Raw genomic sequence first — 20054 nt, 5'->3', positions numbered from 1 at the left:
GTGGAATAGACAGACAGAGAGAGAGAGAGAGAGAGAGAGAGAGAGAGAGAGAGAGAGAGAGGGAGAATTCTCTGTGTTTTTTTGGGTTGCCCCGAAGGGCCCAATGAAGGAGAAGAGGGAGAATGGAGCTATGGCGAAGCAGGGGGCAGAGCTATGGATCAAGATCAATCGAATTCGATCGATCGATCGATCTGAAGACAGGCACAGACACAGACACAGACACAGAGAGAGAGAGAGATTGATCGATGGATGGATCTGTTACTCTGTATGTATGTATCTCAAAAGGAAGGAAGAAAAACAGAGAGAGGCTTCTTTCTTCTTCTTCTTCTTCTTCTTCTTCTTCTTCTTCTTTTCTATATTTTCTTTATTTCTTTTTTTTATTATTCATTAATTAATTTATTATTATTATTAGGAGTAGTAGTACTGACTTACATACTTACTTACATGGGCTTTTTCTTTCTTGACACTAACACTGCCTAATGATCATCACCCTTTCCAAATTTTACCCACCCAACCCAACCAATAAACCACCTCTCATGTGCCGGTGCCCCGCTTGTTTTGATCGCCCGTCCGAATCCAACGAAAGGGCGGGCGGCACGTCCCAGAAAACCCCTTCACGCATCACTACTATTCATCCCTCGGCTTTCGTCCTCGTGCGAATGGCTGCCGAACTAACACCCCCCCATACACTTTAACTCATGAATAGAGTTGTATTCATTGTTGTTCACTTTCTTTCTTTTTTGAAAAAAGATATCCTTTCATTAGTGTAACAATTTACAAGCTTGCAAAGGGAAGAAACAACCATTTTGGAGGTTGCAAGTGCCACAAAAGATTACCATTGTTGTCTCTCTTTCTTTTATCATAATTGGCATACCCTTGTGGTAAGTAAGTTGTTATGCTACAAACACTACACCTTGGGTTTGAAACCCATTTTTCTCACTACACATTGGGGGGGGGGGGAGGGGTTGCATTCTTTTGTGTGTGTGTGTGTGTGTGTGTGATGGTGGTGCTTCTGAATTTTGGAAAATTACTAGATGCGAGTAAGCATTCGTCCATCTTTGTTGGATTGTTTTCTTCATAAATATCTAGGAGGTTTTCACATTAAACCATCACAATTTCTAGAAAGTCAATGTTTGGAATATCGCACGTGCAAATGGCACCAAACTCGAGTATTTTCGCGCATCATTATTGTAAAGGATGCGACAAGTTGTAGAGCATGTCAGTTTTGGATTGTTGGTCTTAGGGGGGTTAAGTGAGCTAATGCAACCTTGAAGGATGCGACTTGGTTCGACGGATAATATGTTACGGAAATTGTTGAAAGTAGAGAATATGCCCCAAAATGCTAGCCAAAAATGGACTAGAAACTGTTGAAGGAAATAGATGATTTCCACTCTTACTTTGTTGGGTATGGAAAGTGAAGTTGAATTAATGGTGGCTGCAATCACATGTCCATGTTCCACATTCTTGAGTAGAATTTCTCCCATCATTGATTCTTGTGTTCCCTCGTAACATACCACTCTTGACTTTTCTCTTGTTCATTTGTTGTTATTATCTTTGTTCAATGTTAATGGATCATCACATTGTCATCCTTCTTTGTGTATCCAGCAAGGCAAGCCTTACATTGACCAAGTTAATGCATAAGCTAATTAAGCTTCCTGATTAACATCCATAATATGGTGGTAGTTTAACAATATTATTTTGTATTATGTGCGTGAATACAATGTCTCACTGCATATGTGCATGAACATTATCCATTCCATACAGATTGAGTATATAATGGAAATTCCTTTTGCTTCAATGAATCAACAATAAGACAAATCATGCTTTCATGCTTACAATTGACCAATACTCTAGTAAAAGGAATCCCTTTACATGTTATATTAAAGGTAAAGATGTACCATATAAATTCAAGTAAGACACACTTCATTGTTAATATTATGATAGTATGTGCTTAGCTCTATTCCAAAAAAATACTCTTAGAAGTACCTAATCTCTCCAGCCTCAAGATCTATTGGTTTTATATCACATCCTTCGTATGCGATGGGATTGTTCCCTGTAGCATAGTTTTAGAACAAATGGTACCTTTAGCATCCATATAATATTTACCCAAGAGAGATCCCACTCATAATGGAACAAGTGGACATTAGCCATAATGTACGTTATTCATAGCATATATCAACCAAGATAATATAGCCTTTAGAAATCAATTGCTAAGAGCTTGTAATGGTTGGTAAATGTAGACTATTCACAACTAAACTAGATAAATTCATACTCTACACCAACGATTGACTCACAATATTCTATCACTCTTGGTTGTACTTTTTTGTACTATGCAATGTTTAGTTGTGTGAAACACATGCACCACAAATCGTGTGCATGTTCTTATGCATGCCATTCAATATTTATTAGTGTGCTCCTACAATATCAGTTTACGATTATTCTAATTTTACAACAATAATGAAAATATAACTCATGAACATCTACAATTGGGCACTTGACACGATTTCCAAGCCCAATTTGTCTCTACAACCATCACACATGCACCACAAATGACATGCATGTCTTTTTTATGCCTTTCAATAATCAAGTAAATTCAAAACTGAGAATATTTTCAATAATCAATTCATTCTCAGTTTAAAAATCAATAGGACATAAATATTGAAATTGAAAATCTAGCTTATTGTGTTGACAAGCAATCCCATAAATGACAAACATTTGTCTCTTGGCCATGATGTCCACAACAAAGGGCAACCAAAACAAACCTACTTTAGAAAGAGTTAGACGAACCCCATGGAGATACTTATTTGTGAGCCAAAGCAAAAGAGTTACATTCATTGGGGACGTGTTCTCTCATAGATGAGTCCAAAATGTATGAGTTAAGACTCAAGCAAGGCCATGTTTCCTGCAATGCTCCAACGAATTTGGTATCGATGGTCTTTACCCATGCTAGAATTCATCTACCAAATTTACCCACATTAGCAAAGAAAGTGAGTTTAGTTTCCCATGCAATGAGAACAAATGCTTCGAAGTCCACTCTCTCAGGTGGCACTAAAGTTTTGTTGCTAAACACCGCCTCCACAACAATAAAAGTGTGCATGTCTCTTCCACTCTTATGGTGTCCCTAAATATTTGGTAGTGTTTGTCTATTCGATGGCAATACAACGTGCAATAATTTGTCATAATCCACAATTAGATATACATTGTCTATGCTAGATGCTTGATCCTATTCAATGAATGAAGTATAAAAAGTGGAATGTCGTGTCGCTATGTAGAAGGGGCCATTATTATTTCCTTAACGACATCCCCATACATCACCTACCTACTTGACATGACGTATTTTCAACAAATGATGTATCATCATGTGCATGTACAAGTATATCATATCATAAGTTCACCTCCATCACACCTATATTGAACCCAATGTCAATCACTCCTCATGCAATGTGACATGTGGAACCAAGCATGTGAACATTCTTCCTCCATACTTGATATTCTAAGTGAATGTTTGTGCATCTCTTGTAGAGAAACCACAAGCCACATCCCAACCCATTTGCAATGATCAATATATGTAATATATTCATATTGAAATGTATATGAATGTAAATTGCCAGATAATGAGCATACATAATCTAAAAATGTGTTGAAACATATAGACATTTTGTAAGTCACCTTATCCTAAAAGTCTAATACTATTTTTGAAAAATGTGTAGTGACATTCCATGCCTGCTTGGATTATGGAATGAAAAGCGACATTGACGAGAAAATGTCTCGAGTGGCCCACTTGATATGATGGGAAAACAAAGTAAGTGAAAAAATATATGAAATCATGGCTTGCTTGAAAGCAAAGTGAAACCTGGCAATCTATTTCGTAAAGATTAATAATAACGAGATGTTTAAGGTTACATTATGGAAGGGGATGAAAAAACAAAGAGAAAAGGCTAACCTAAATATGATGTGAAAAAGTTATGTTGTACATATGAACTTAGAGAATAGAGCAAAAAACAATTTTCGTAAACCAAGCAATGTACTGGAGCTCACCAAAACATTTTCCATTACATTTGAGAACATTGCTACTGGGTCGCAAATTATAGTGACTTGGCTCACAAGAACATGTTATTGAATGAGAAAAACAAAACTATGGATTATATACATCACATGGGATTTTCAATGTCTAATTGGTTTGGAAATATAATGCAAGTTATTTGCGAGGTAATTAAAAAATAGATGACATGCTATTTCATTTTGCAAGGAACTTTTTCTTTTCCGGATCCCTCTATGAAGATTAACAATTGAAAGAAGCATTTTCGTTATGTGTCTAAAATATACTCCATGAATGTGCACATCTTTAATTGCACAATTCACTTCTCCGTTTAGAGCTAAAGTTCTACTATTCGATCTAGAGCTTCAAGGTAAACCAACCACTCTCAGGTCAATTAGAAATGACACCAAGGATTCAATCTTGTGGGCAATCTACAACTCACACCCTAAACGGCTCAATGCAATGTTCGCAATCAACACAAGTGGCGTGCGAGGCAAGAGGTAAGGTACTAGAATCATCTCGGTAATTTTTCGAATCATCAGGCGGGACGACCTAGTGATACACATATGTTATCAGATACATACATACATGTATCGGTTGTGGTCTAGAAGGGTACATAGGTGTCTTGTTTCTCGAGGCCTATGCGAGCCGGCTAGTGGAGAGGAGTGGGGCCGCAATTGGCATTGGTGCATGCGGTAAAAAATGGTCTGGACACGACATACATTGGGAAGATATGTATGTGTGTGTGTGTGTTTGGTAATATGTTATTAAAGGGTAAGCATTGAGCAAAACAAAAGAAGGTTACCATCTTCTATTGTTAATCATACATACATACATACATATATTACATACATACATACATTACATACATTACATACATACATTATACATACATACACACACTATATACATACATACGTACGTACGTACGTACATACATACATACATTACATACATACATACGTACATACATACATACATACGTACGTACGTACATACGTACGTACGTACATACATACGTACGTACATACATACATACGTACGTACGTACGTACATATATACATACATACATACATACATACATACATGCATGTATGTATACAGTATATATATATACATATATGAACACAAAAGAAATAAAATTAGTTAAAGAAAAGACCGTTTTTCGTTGATTCAAAAGAAGCTCACACTCACACTCAGCTCCCCGCCATCGCCATCGCCATCCTGCTTCCTTCAGCTCGCCGATTCTGTGTATTACCGAGCACAACAAAGAAATCCACCATTTCCACCTGTATCTTGCTACTGCATCTCCATCTCCATCTCCATCTCCATCTCCATCTCCATCTCCATCCTTCGTCTCTCGTTTGGCTTCAGCGCGCCATTTCTGCAGTCCGTATCACCAAACGAAACAAAAAAAGAGGCTCCCATCTCGTATCCGTTCCCTTCTGTCATCTCCTGTTTCGCCATCGCCATCGCCATCGCCATCGCCAGCCTTCTTCTTGCTTCTTCCTTCATTTAGTTTCGTTGCTTCAGCGCGCCGTTTTATTTTGTCCGTGTTAATAAAGAAAGCTATCATTTTTCCCGCGTTTCTGTCCTTCCTTTCCTCTGTCTTCATCCTTCCTTATCTGCTTTCTTCTCCGTATCTGCTCTCCAAGCTTTCCTTCGACTTAATCCAGTTCCCGTAAAACTCCAGAATTTCTGTGGAATCAATCGAATCTTCTTCGCGTTTGTGGTTCTTCCACTGCTTCAAGTTCGATCAGCCATGGCTACCACCTCGCATGAACCAAAATTCAGTTTTCTTTTCTCTCAATATCAAATCTTGGTCAGAGCAGATCATGATCAGTGTTTCTGTGCATCATCCGTAATTTCAACCAAGTTTTGACAGTTCTTCTTCACCGTTAGCAACAATATCAGGTTCTTTATCTGCAGCTCCCAGTTGTCTCTGCCTCAATTTATGCTTATTAGGCCACTACCAGTCATTCTTCAGTTTCCTGCTTGCATGGACAAAGTCGAATCTTGTTCACGAAAATGACAAAACGATCGCATAGCTGAAGAATCCTCCAGAAACTTTCTTCATCGGTAATTACGATTTTAGCTATTTTAATCCTGAATCTGGAGTAAAAAAGATTGATTATATCAATAACTTCTGCTTTTCACTGGCTCTAGCTGCTGCTAATTAGGCTATCGTTGCACAAATCAATCACCAGTTTCTCCATGAAAACTTAACCCTTTTGAGGAAAATTTAAACGGATCAATTGGAACCAAGTTTCAGCTTTAGGCACTGGTTTTCAAGTAGCCATTGCAGAATCGATATCCACTTTCTTGGTTAAAAGACGAAATCTTATACTGGAATACAATACCTTCACTAATATGAAGGATATTTGATATTTGAATTTTTTTTATTCAAAAAGGGACTTTCTTCGAGCGCCATATCCCAAACATACCAACCATGGAAGGGTCATAAAAAAAGGTTAAGTTATGTGTCTAAGTTTAGTCATACGTCATTAGAGAAGGTTCATCTTCACAGCCACTCCAGCTTCTTTGATCAGAAACTTTGAAGAAAAATACATTTTTTGTAGCAAGGCTTGCCCAGGAAAATACATTTTTGGAAAATGTGCGACAGGTTCCCATCACCTTCACAACGATAACACCTTGGTTGATCAGGACTTGAAGACAGTTAATCCAATCAGGGACAAAAGCAGAGAAGAATCACCGTGAATTCTGTCACTCTGTCAAAACAGCATCCATGGCATTCGAACGATCAACTGGTGCAACACAACGGCGCTTTTCACATTCTCTTACGAACACTGGACAATTCTCCTCTGATTTCAGAGATAGTGAAGTCGTCCCATCATCGTTATCACAAATTGCAAATATATTACGGGTGGCGAAAGAGATAGAAAATCAGAATCCTAGGGTTGCCTACTTGTGTATGTTCCTTCTTTGCAAACTTGAATCTCTTCTCCAAAGGTTTGTGTATTTTCTCAAACTTGAAGCTCTCTGGTTTTGACTTTACATTGTTTTATTGAAGGCCGTTTCCATGCGTTTGAAAAAGCACACCGATTAGATCCACAATCAAGGGGTAGGGGAGTTCGGCAATTTAAGACATCGTTAATCCATAGACTGCAAAAGGTAAGTAAAATGGAAAAAATACAATGTATTGCACTAAGGCTATGATATGTCTCAAAAATCTTCGTACACGGTACTTCCATTTCCTGAATAACAACAATCATTCAAGATAAATACTATTCTCGGCAGCTTACTTTATGTCCTAGAACTTAATTCCAACGCAATTTTGTTTTCTTCCGTTTGGCACTGTAGGATGATGAAGAGACAGCCAGCTGGAGATCAGAAGCAACCGATGCCAAAGAAATGCGCAAATTTTACCGTTCTTATTATGAGAACTATGTGAAGGCCCTGAGTGGAGCTGAACAGAAGGATAGGTAAGTCTGAAAAAAATTGCTTCCAACTACATAATTTTCTTGATTTGGTTCTCATTTGTGACATGAATAACATGGTGATCCTCAAGCATAATGGATTTTATCATGCACAGTAAGTTTACATAACGTTTGTATTTTCTATGTAACACAGAGCAGAGTTGGCTAAAGCGTATCTGATAGCAGGAGTGCTTTTCGAGGTTCTTTGTGCAGTGAATAACGATGAAGGCGTTGGACCTGAGGTAATCTTCCTTTCCTTTGCACTGTTAGGATATACCTTATTTGCATGGTAAATGTCATAGCTTCTGCTATTGCAGATCATTGCAGCTAGTAGAGATGTGGAGGAGAAAAAAGAAATTTATGCTGCATATAACATTCTTCCTCTTGATGAAGATGGAGCATCCCTGGCAATTATGAATCGGGAAGAGGTACAATGAGATAATGCAAATACATTTTCCTCTATTAGCTCTTCTATGTTTTCTTATGCTTATATGTATGCTGAATAAGCTTTCAAGGTTTTGCTTACATTGCAAGAGACTTCTGTTTATCATTACAGAATATAACTATGTAATGGATATAATTCATCATGTTAATGCTCAATTTTTTCGTGGTAAAGAAAAGATTTGTTGGTTTTTACAAGGTTGCGAGTATTAAAAATGACTTGATGTTTTTACTAAAAGAACTATGCGCTGGTTGTCTATGCAACTTCATCATTAAATTGTTTACTATGCTATCCACTCTTTCGCACCCTCTAAATTAATTCAATGCCGCAGTGAACTTCTTCTATGTTTGCTGTCTCAATAATCAGATTCTCAAAAAATGAGCTTGATAAATGTAAACAAAAGATTAGAAACGTCTTATGGTATTTGATTTCTGAATAACCATTGTCTTAAATTTGAGATTGATAAATGGACAAGTAAAGATCATATACTTCTTGCAATGAGAGGTTCAGGGTTGAAACTTTCTTTGATTCTCTAATAGCGTCTCTCTCTCTCTATGTATCTTTATTTAGGAGAACAAATGCTTTTGTGTTAAATCCATATATTTTACAACTATTGATAGAAGTTACGTTTTCACCTAATAAATTAAGCTTCCGTCAAGGATTTGAATAAACAAGACTTGTTTCTTGTTTTGGTTTGAAATCTAGAATTTATGAAAGTATCATGCTAGCCTATATTGAAATCAAGTTCCATTATTTACGCTTGATTGTTGATGTACCAGATATGCGCTGCTGTTGCTGCATTGAGATACACTAATTCATTATCGTGGCCATCATCTAAAAAACCAGCAAAAGCAATTCCATTGGACATTTTAGATTGGTTGCAGGCCATGTTTGGATTCCAAGTATTCTTTTTTAATGACCATTTTTCTTGAACATTTGTTAACAAGTGTTCTTATGTCCTGGTTTAATGTCATTTTTTTTTAATGCAGAAAGATAATGTAGCCAATCAAAGAGAGCATCTTATTTTATTACTTGCAAATATACATGTGCGGCTTGATCCCAAACCTATCCTCAAGTTTAAGGTATTCAATTGACATTTTCCTAGAGAACTGAGAACTTATTTCTAACAAATCTGTAATGTAGAGCAATGAATTGAGAACTCTTTCTAACTTGTCGATGTATAATATATATCAGCTAGATAGTCGTGCTGTTGACAAGCTTAAGAGCACATTGTTCAAGAATTATAAAGATTGGTGTGAATTTTTGGGTCGTCAGAGCAATATAAGGTGTGTCTGACATTTTTTATTTAAAATCCTTGTTTTTATTAATTTAGTGCCCTAGAGCATTTGATATTATATCAGCAAACTTCACTGGAATCCACAGCTTTTCTCTCGGACAAAATGCGTCACATGAAGCAATTCAACAAAGGAACCTGCTCTTGATGGCACTCTATCTATTGATTTGGGGGGAAGCTTCAAATCTACGATTTATGCCCGAATGCCTTTGCTACATCTTTCATAATGTATGTCTGAATTATTTTTGTCATTTTGCTTCTTCTTTTTTGCTGTTAGCTAATTGTGTTTGAAGAAAAAGATGCCACCAATACATTCATTTTGTTGATTGAACTTGGATACACCTGATGGTTAGTTTCTGTACTGCAGATGGCATCTGAATTGAAGGGAATGCTTGGTAGTACTAGCATTGTTACTGGTGAACATGTTATGCCTGCATATGGAGGCGATGAATATTCATTTTTGAGGAAAGTTATCACACCAATATACAATGTGATTGAGAAGGTGCAAAAAAGTGATTAATACATGTTTCTGATCTGTTTTTGCGTTTGCATATATGAACTCTAATATGGATTGCAAAATGGGTTTGCATGAAACATATCTTTAGGAGGTGGCCAATAACTGGAATGGAACTGCAACTCATTCAGCATGGAGGAATTATGATGATTTAAATGAATATTTCTGGTTGAATCCTTCACATTATCTAGTCTATCATCATTGTTTTCTGGAACCACTTGACATCTACTAATTAGACCTTAATAATTTTCCGTTACAGGTCAAATGACTGTTTTCAGCTGGATTGGCCGATGAAATGTGAATTAGACTTCTTTCGAACTCACTGTCAAGTTGGGCCTTCATCAACTACTAAGGTGCGTGATGTTGGAGAATTCTTGTTGCTTTTTCTATGTTAATAAGATGCTCTATTCTAGAAAAGGTTTGGCGTTCTAGATACTCTATGTGAATTGCAGGATCCTCGCAAGATTTCTTCTCAAGGAGTCAAAAAGATGAATTTTGTAGAAGTTAGAAGCTTTTGGCATCTTTTCAGAAGCTTTGACCGAATGTGGACTTTTTATATTTTAGCTTTGCAGGTATTCTACATTAAACATCATGTCGTATGAGTGAATGTATAATCTAAGTGGCGTTTTTGTTTTGATTTTCTGGTATGTGGTTTTTATTTGTTTCTTATTGTGAGGGTGGAGGTTTGAAATATGATTGAAGATGTGAAGGAAAATGCATGAGGCAATTATATACATAACATAATGATTTATTTTTGTAGGCAATGGTTATCTTAACCCAGACCGAAACAGGATCTCCTCTTGAAGTTTTCCAGCTTCCTGTATTTGAAAATGTGTTAAGCATTTTCATAACAGCAGCAATACTTCGTTTGCTACAAGGTCTAACCTAGTTTTCAGATTTTCAACCTACTTTATTACTTCGACATAGACATAATGGTTTGTTCATGTACTTTGCAGTGATCCTAGATATTGCCTTAAATATCAAAGCTTATCACAGCAGCAAGCTCAGTAATATGGCTAGACTGCTACTGAAGCTAGTTGTGGCTATAGCTTGGGTTGTTATACTGCCAGTCTGCTATCTGCATTCATGGGAAAATCCAAGTGGCATTCTAAAAATGATCAAAGATTGGCTTCGACAAACAGACAAAATCCCCTCCCTATACATCTCTGCAGTTATAATCTATCTGCTTCCAAATGTCCTAGGTGCTGTTCTATTTTTGTTGCCTTCTCTGAGGACAGTAGTAGAGAAGTCCAATTGGAAGATATTTCAGTTTTTGCTTTGGTGGTCACAAGTAAGTGTTTTAATCCTTATATTATATTTCATAACATTTTTATTTCCTATTAATTGTAATTTGTCAGTTAATGGGAAATTCTGCAGAGGGAGGGTTCATTTGTATGCAGGTAGTTGTTAGGGTGTTTGGCCTAGCCATGCAGCAAAACCTTTTGATGAGTGAGAATTGCTCATCTGATGACTTGGATTCTGGCTGCACTCATCATCCTAGAAGTGACCTAAGGATTAGTTTAATTTAAAAGAGATTTGCAAAAGAAAAGAATAGAGCTGATTCATTAAGCAGAAAATGCTCTATTGAAATACCAGAGTTGGGAGATACAAGTAAAAAACATATATAACGGAATACATCTTATGAATGCAGCCTCGGTTATATGTTGGACGAGGAATGCAGGAGGGTGCAGTCGCTCTGTTCAAGTATTTCATATAATCAACTAGATAATTTTTGCTGCTTACAGAAATTGCCAGTCTCTTATATTTCTTTTTTCAACCACAGATACACAATGTTCTGGATTCTTCTTCTCATCTGCAAATTTTGTTTTAGCTATTATATACAGGTATTTAAGTTTCTTTCTTCTGTAGTACTCATTTGTATTGTGTTTATGATCTGGATATTTCACTAGAAGTGCAAGTGTTATCATTCAAATGAGCTAAACAAAACTGCTGTGGCAGATTAAACCGTTAATGAAGGTGACCCGTGATATTATGCGTGTGAAATCCATTCATTATGAGTGGCATGAACTTTTCCCCCACGGTAGGTTATCCTCACAAGCATTGAGTTACTATAATTTGTATTTTATTTCTGGCAATCAAGTCCCAGTATGCCTAAGGATTTCGTAACTATTGTGATAACAGCAAAACATAACATTGAAGCTTTGATCTCTATATGGGTTCCTGTGATTTTGGTATGTTCATGTAAACATCTATATTGGTTTGGTAGCTTGTAGTACTGAGATACCGAATGCTGACATATCTAAAAAAATCATCAATGTCTCTATTTGGCAGGTTTATTTTATGGATACTCAAATATGGTATGCTGTATTTTCTACACTTGTGGGAGGAGTAATTGGTGCATTTCGCCGTCTTGGGGAGGTAAAACAATGTTATGCATTAGGAGATAGCATTGTTATTTTTAGTCATCATTATCCTGTCTGCACCATTAACCGTTAAGGAACCATTTTCATTATCATCTACATGATAATTTATGTACATTTTCTCTGGTTGTACATAATGAAAATAATATGTTAAGTGCTCATATAAAATGCAGATTCGTACACTAGGTATGCTACGTTCGAGGTTCTCTTCACTACCACAGGCCTTCAATAATCGTTTGGTGTCACTTAAAGTAACTATTCAGCCTTATCAATTTACATTTAGAGAAGTATGAAAATTATTTGGCTACCTTGTTTAAACATCTCACAATTATTCTTATACAGGTTTGTGATAGAAAGACTCAGCATGCAAAGTTTGCACAACTTTGGAATGAGGTTATCCTTAGTTTTAGAGAGGAAGACATCATTAGCAATAAGTAAGTTTTTAGTCAAACGAAGCTTAATAATTTCAGATGTGAGTTATCTCAATCCAACTGTGCATGTGCAATATACATGCAGGGATTTGGATCTCTTGCTTGTCCCATCATCTTATTCCTCAGACCCCAACTTGAAAATAATGTCTGAGCAGTGGCCACCGTTTCTCCTTGCAAGCAAGGTAACTTTTTGTTGCCCAGTTGATGAAAGCGGTTGTGACATTTTCTCCAAGAATTGATGCAAATTGTCATCAACGTCCAGTTGCCAATAGCATTGAACATGGCAGCCGATTTTGAAGGAAAAGACCATGATCTTTGGAAGCGCATTTCAGCTGATTTGTATAGAAAAGTTGCGGTCGAGGAGTGTTATGAGCTCTTTAAGCTCGTCCTAAATTACTTGGTTATTGGAAAGAGGGAGAAGCGGTAAGGATTAAACAGCACCCTTTTGATAATTATAGTCTCCTTGATGTATCTTTGGTGTTCTTTGATTTGTAGTTTTTCAAAATTGTATCATTCATTTTTACAAAGGTACTGCCTTTTGACACATCTCCTATGTTTACTAATTGCTTAGAATATTGAAGAAACTATTAGGTGAAGTGGACTCTTCTATTCATAATAGAAAATTCCTTGAACGTTTCAAGATAAAAAAGCTTCCACTTCTTTACCAGAAGTTTGTGGATCTCATCTTAACTTTGGTAAGTTAGGTAACATTTTCCTCAGGCATTTCTATGAAAGTTGATAAATTTACTTGTAACACCATTTTTGCTGCTGAATGTGATTTTTCTATGTTTTGGTTTGCAGCAGCTAGAAACCTCCAATGATTCAAAACATAGTGCTGTAGTTCTTTTACTGCAGGATATGCTTGAAGTGACTACACAAGATATCATGGAGGGAAGGTAACTTTCAACTTCACAATGAGATTCTTGTGCAATTCATGTTCAGTTGCTCAAAATACACCGTGTCTAATTTGTTAAGTGGAATCAATCAGTTTTGAGCTCGAGTATAATAGCCATGGGAAATCTCGATCTGAGGAAAAACAGCTATTTGCAAGCACTGATCCACCAGCAATAAATTATTCGTTACCTGATTCTCTTGCCTGGAAAGAGCAAGTAAGTGTTTTTTCTTTATTAGAGGATAACTTTGAAAAAACCCTAAGTCTTTGTTATTTCGCCAAATGCTCTTAGTCAAGATTGAAAGGGGATGAATTGCTCAAATAGTACATGTAATTGAGAAATAGGGAATGCATTTATGGTTGAATGCAAATGCCTGAACAAACTCTTGGTTGTGCAGATTAAGAGGTTGTATTTGTTGCTCACCGTGAAGGAATCTGCTATGGATATACCATTGAACCTTGAGGCTCGCCGACGCATTGCCTTCTTTACAAACTCTTTATTCATGAGCATGCCAAGAGCTCCACCAGTGTGTGACATGCTATCGTTTAGGTATGATGGGCTAAAAATCTATTATGATGTATGGCATCTCTGGAATAGCAAGATATTTCTTTCATTAAATTGCATTGTTTCAGTTGTCTTGGGTAAGTATCAAGATTATTGAACTTCGTTGTATAAATGCACGATCCGGATATGTGATGCTCCACTGATTCATTATTTTGTACTGTGACATAGTGTCCTGACTCCGTATTACAGTGAGGATACTGTTTATACTATTGATCAGATTAATCAGGATAATGAGGATGGTGTATCCATCTTGTTTTATCTGCAGAAAATCTATCCAGGTAAGTTCATACACTTCAGGTGTTCTGACTACTTACATCTAGAAGTTATCCATTTTCTCTTCTTATTATGAATTCTTACTGTAAGCAAGATGAATGGGAGAATTTTCTGGAGCGTTTGGGATTCCAAAAAGACGGCGATATTAGGAAAGATAACGACCTTTGGTCTGGTGAAAAGGAGCTCGAATTACGTCATTGGGCATCCACACGTGGACAAACACTATTACGAACAGGTCCCATTGCGCTAGAATTGAAATTTTCGTTTTTATATAACAAAAACCCATTTGACATAAGTCTTATATGCTGTTTTTTGTAGTGAAAGGAATGATGTATTATTCACGAGCTTTAAAACTTCAAGCGTTCCTTGATATCGCGTCAGATCAAGGTTATATTCCTGGGCTTCTTTTGAGCTCAAGCTATTTGTTTCCTTTGAGTAACATAAAAGGTTGTTAGATTTTAATGCATAGCTGAGTGTGCATAACACAAAACCCATGGGCAATGTGATCATTATGGATTCGTGTAGAGTTGCCATACCTCTATTTTGTATAGATCAACAATTTAGAGATTACATCAGCAATTGAACTCTTCTAAAATCACTAAAACATGTAATAACAGCTATATACCTCGGTATTAGAGGCCGCGTTTGTGTTTCTAGTGTATGAAATTTGTACAATATTCAAAAACTATATTGTAGACATGTTATATTTTCTTGGTTTGTTATATTATTAGTCTTTTCTCTTTCAGTTTCTATTTCTATTTCATCATGGTCAGGTTTTACCACATCACCTCTGGAGAAGTAATCAAACACCTGATCTGTCGATCATTGTTTCCTGCCGTGTTTTCTATCATTGGTTTATATTAAGATTGGCTGCCTACTATATGATTTTACTGGTTCTGTTGATTGATTATTCCGTTTTGTCCAGGAAACCTTATTATGGTCATTCTTATGAATTAGTTTCCCTTGAAACTACATTTCCATGAAATTTCCCAACGCTGGGTTTTAAATCTGACATGATGCTTTGCAGAAATAGCTGAAGGCTACCAAGCACACATTGCAACCTCAGCCAAAGAAATGAGCCAGAGGTCTCTTGAAGCAACCCTTGAAGCAGTGGTAGAAATGAAGTTTACATATGTGGTCTCTTGCCAAAACTATGGTGCACAAAAGCGGTGTGGAGATCAACACGCTGCAGATGTTTTGAGCTTAATGATGAAGTGGGTATCCATCTATTTAAATAACCTTATACGGTTTATACACCTAGATGGTTTATATACTTTTATGTGTATAGGTACCCATCTCTGAGAGTCGCTTACATAGATGAAAAGGAGGTGAGGGAGAAGGACAAGATACATAAAGAATATTACTCTGTTTTGGTTAAAGCAGTAAATGGGTTGGATGAGGTAGTTCTTTTCCTTTTCATCTGACTATATTAAATGATCAATGCATGCAATGTATCACGATTGCTTTTGTGAGGGTTTCAAATAGTGTGACATCTTATTAGATCAATATGAAAGGCCAAACAGCATTTTCTATTCCTGCCTATGGTTACCAGCTATCTCATTTCTGTCTAATGGCCTCATTGTGAATGTGAATTATTGAATTAATTTAATGAATCATCTTAAGAAGCAGGGTAGATAAAAGAACACTTTGTATTGTAATGCAATTAGCCAGGGTCTGCAAATATTGCTTTTTCTTCTCATAAATCTGTTCTGTATTGCACTACACTAAGTCATATCGATTGTATCACAAATTCTATCTCTTTTTCTTTCATTACAAGCCCAAATACACACGTGCACAATCTCGCGCATACACAAATGGCATTTTCCCAGCAGTCACCCTCTCTGCAAAATATTAAGTTTCAATGACATGTCAGGAAATATACCGTATCAAGTTGCCTGGGGTGGTGCAACTGGGTGAGGGAAAGCCAGAGAACCAGAATCATGCTATTATATTTACACGAGGGGAGGCATTGCAGGCTATTGACATGAATCAGGTAAAATTTACAAGCCTTTATTCCTAAGTAGGCTATCGCTATGAATTTGTCATCCTGACCTATATTTAACTTTTCAGGATAATTATCTAGAGGAAACCTTCAAGATGCGAAATCTTTTAGAGGAATTCAAAGAGAACCATGGTGTTCGGGATCCAACCATCCTTGGTGTGCGAGAGCATGTGTTTACTGGAAGGTATATCTTTAACATTAGAAATATTGAAATATGCATGGTTTACCAACAGCTTGTAAATTTGTGTAACCATTCCGTTTCTTGGTAGTGTTTCATCCTTAGCTTGGTTTATGTCGATGCAAGAGACTAGTTTTGTCACCATTGGACAACGTGTGCTAGCAGAGCCATTGAAGTAAGAATAAATGTATGTTTTAATGGATATTATCATATTCAAATGCTCCACTTTATTAAGTTGTTGGCCTGGCAAATGCAGAACTCGTTTCCACTATGGACATCCAGATGTCTTTGACAGACTGTTCCATTTAACTAGAGGAGGTATAAGCAAGGCTTCACGGGTCATTAACCTGAGTGAAGATATATTTGCAGGTTTGTATTCTGAGATTTATGCTCTTCATAATTGTAGTCTATAAACGTATTGCATTCCTAATAATGTGTTGATTTGTATTTGTCCTCTAGGTTTCAATTCTACTCTGCGACAAGGCAACATCACACATCATGAATATATTCAAGTTGGAAAGGGACGAGATGTTGGATTGAACCAGATTTCAATGTTCGAAGCCAAGGTTGCCAATGGTAATGGTGAACAGTCGTTAAGTAGGGATATATACCGTCTGGGACACCGATTTGACTTTTTCCGGATGCTTTCCTGCTACTTCACAACAGTGGGGTTTTATTTCAGCTCGATGGTACGCCACAAAAATTCATTTTTTATTCTATGATTAAGTTTTTTACAGTCAATATGGACATGTTAGTATGCGGGAGAAATTATTATCCAGTGTAATAGAAAATGGCTACTAGGTAGAATGTCCTAGATATACAATGAGCATTACATAAAGCTCCTAGCAGGAATTCTTCATTTTCACCTTATAATAGCTAGTTGAGTTCATCATTTCTTATTTTTCTGAATTTATGTTCTGTAGAGTTGCAAACATTGACTACTTATGGCTTTGCAGATGGTTGTACTCACTGTCTATGCATTCTTATATGGTCGTCTTTATCTCACTTTAAGTGGGTTAGAAACTTCTCTTTTGGCTGAAGCTGAGTTAAAGAAGAATGTTCCTCTGGAAGCGGCATTGGCTTCCCAGTCTCTTGTGCAGCTTGGTGTACTAATGGCACTACCAATGGTGATGGAAATAGGCCTAGAGAGAGGGTTCTGGAAGGCTGTCAGTGATTTTATAGTGATGCAATTGCAGCTTGCATCTGTATTTTTTACATTCTCTTTAGGGACAAAGACTCACTATTTCGGGAGAACTATTTTGCATGGAGGTGCAAAATACCGAGCCACAGGACGTGGATTTGTAGTGAGGCATGAACGATTTGCTGAGAATTACCGTTTATACTCTCGGAGCCACTTCACCAAAGGGATGGAACTTACTGTCCTGCTTCTAATTTACAGCATATATGGAGAGTCAAGGAAGGGCTTAGTTTCATATATTCTGGTCACGTTTTCAATGTGGTTTCTAGTGGCATCCTGGCTGTTTGGCCCATTTTTGTTCAATCCATCCGGATTTGATTGGCAGAAGATTGTGGAGGATTGGGATGACTGGAACCAATGGATCAAATGTCGAGGGGGTATTGGCGTGCACTCAACTAAGAGTTGGGAATCATGGTGGAATGAAGAACAAGAGCATCTCAAGTATACAGGCATTCTAGGGCGGCTCTTGGAAGTTCTTCTTTCATTGAGATTCTTCATTTATCAATATGGGCTTATTTACCATCTTCACATTGTGAATGGAAGCACAAGGATAGAGGCAAGGCGATAGAGATGTTATAATGCACATTGTTTTGGAGAATCTCTTTCTTGTTTCTCATTTTCTTGTTTCTCATTTTCTTCTTTCCCTATATGTTATTCAGGTGTATGGACTGTCATGGCTGGTTGTGGTTGCAATGCTAACTTTATTGAAGGTCTGTTACTATTATGTGTTTCCCTATTTGTCATTTAAGTATAGTTGGATCTACCCGACATAATCAAATCGATACAAAATTTGAATTATGTTTCAACGTAGATCGTTTCGATGGGGAGGAAGCGGTTCGGTGGAGATTTCCAGCTACTTTTTAGACTGCTGAAGGCCGGGCTCTTCATTGTAGCTGTTTCCGTACTTTCAGGACTCTTCCTTGTTTTTGAATTTACCTCTTCGGATCTCTATACCTGCCTGCTTGCATTTTTGCCAACCGGCTGGGGAATTTTACTGGTAACTAATTGTGATAAACATCTAATGGAAAATCAGAATGATAATTCCCCCGTTTTCGAGAATCCCCAGAATATTCCTCGGTTTTCAAAACTTACACTACTGCATAGAGGTTAATTCTCGTTAAGTTAAGTTTGAAAGCACAGGAGTATTGTGGTAGATATTTTCAGGCAGAACATAGCAGTATTTTCATTCCCAAAGCTGGAAATCAGTGAAGGGTATGCTTTCTGTTCCTCATTATATCATTCATTCTTTACCTGTTGCAGATTTCTCAAGCATGCAAACCCATTGTGGTGGCTATTGGGCTTTGGGAATCTGTGAAGGCTCTTGCACGTGGATATGAATACATGATGGGGCTTGTGTTATTTACTCCTGTCGCAGTGTTGGCATGGTTCCCTTTCGTGTCCGAGTTCCAATCGCGACTCTTATTCAACCAAGCCTTCAGTAGGGGTCTTCAAATCTCACGTATCTTGGCAGGTGGGAAGAAAGGTTGATTTATGATGTTCTTTGGTTCTTCTGCATAAGAAGGGAAGACATGTATGTAAATACATAATGTTGTCTTTACATAAAGCCCAAACCTTACCAATAAGAACCTCATCAAAACCAATCAATTCACAACCCTAAACCTAACTCTAAACCCATTTCTAGATGGACTTACCAACTCTAAGAAAGAAAGAAAAACTATTCTTATTGTCTAGCCCACACGAAGCAAATGCTTTTGTACTATACTTCCTACTTTTGTAATCAAGACAACGTAGAGTGATTAAGGTTAAGCTCTAATTAGCTATATAGAATGTGTGTTGTAATCTTTTGTTCTTATGCATGTATTAATGCTTCTCAAATCATTTTAAAGCCTAATTAGTCTCTTAATCAAGGGTAATCATGAGGAAGTAAACGTGAATAGGTTATGGTTGTGGAAATAGCGATTCAAGAGTGATATCAATAGGTTGTACGATGGCTTGGATCATTTGGCTCACGACATTGATGTGAAGGTAGAACTTTGTTGGTCAATAGACGTGCTCTATGTGGTGTGCACCTTGAGGAGACATAGGTCACATCAAATCACGCTTCTAACATGTGATGCATATAATATTAGTCTAAAGATTCAATGTCTCACCACATTTCAACAATGCAATCATTGTTGTGTAATTGCTAAATTGCATTTCAACATTGCAATCATGGACGTTGAAATATCCAGAAAAACAAGGGAAATATATAGCACAAAATAAATTTAGATTACTTGTTAACCTTTTTGAATTGTGACCAATATTAACTAAGTATGTATTAAAGTTCGTATAGGCTTGAAAGAGCATCCTATCTTGTGTGCATCAAAGAGACATACAAGATCATGTTATTGCAAGTGTGAAATATTAATATAATAATTCATGTCGAATTATATTATAATAAATTATT

At 36.9% G+C, this 20054-nt stretch overlaps 1 protein-coding gene across 1 annotated transcript; it reads left to right on the top strand.

The window, feature by feature from the left end:
* Window positions 1-10161: 10161 nt before the first annotated feature.
* Window positions 10162-19327, top strand: LOC147858729 (callose synthase 5-like). Its single transcript, XM_087325553.1, has 30 exons — window positions 10162-10299; window positions 10488-10605; window positions 10684-11018; window positions 11379-11431; window positions 11511-11571; window positions 11687-11768; window positions 11870-11919; window positions 12020-12106; window positions 12282-12359; window positions 12451-12542; window positions 12625-12721; window positions 12802-12962; window positions 13111-13234; window positions 13341-13435; window positions 13528-13648; window positions 13830-13981; window positions 14165-14274; window positions 14364-14504; window positions 14588-14656; window positions 15297-15483; window positions 15558-15669; window positions 16143-16262; window positions 16340-16455; window positions 16541-16624; window positions 16706-16818; window positions 16909-17138; window positions 17406-18203; window positions 18307-18357; window positions 18459-18644; window positions 18908-19327. Exons 1-30 carry the CDS (start codon window positions 10216-10218, stop codon window positions 19133-19135), a joined length of 4335 nt encoding a protein of 1444 aa, XP_087181679.1. The 5' UTR covers window positions 10162-10215; the 3' UTR covers window positions 19136-19327.
* Window positions 19328-20054: the final 727 nt, after the last annotated feature.

Source organism: Azolla caroliniana, unplaced genomic scaffold, assembly GCF_043228905.1.
Source record: "Azolla caroliniana isolate FFs.n. ecotype wild unplaced genomic scaffold, voAzoCaro1.0.p SCAF_10, whole genome shotgun sequence".
NCBI classification, from domain to species: Eukaryota; Viridiplantae; Streptophyta; class Polypodiopsida; order Salviniales; family Salviniaceae; genus Azolla; species Azolla caroliniana.
Note: the sequence above shows the minus strand (reverse complement) of the source record. Positions and strands in the feature narration are given on the sequence as shown.

Excerpts from the sequence above, each read along its gene's own strand:
- LOC147858729 (XM_087325553.1), top strand. The coding sequence starts at position 10,216 with ATGAATTTTGTAGAAGTTAGAAGCTTTTGGCATCTTTTCAGAAGCTTT. Across the intron at positions 11,432-11,510 it reads GGTGCAGTCGCTCTGTTCAA|ATACACAATGTTCTGGATTC; the intron begins GTATTTCATATA and ends TTTCAACCACAG. Across the intron at positions 13,436-13,527 it reads CAAGATATCATGGAGGGAAG|TTTTGAGCTCGAGTATAATA; the intron begins GTAACTTTCAAC and ends GGAATCAATCAG.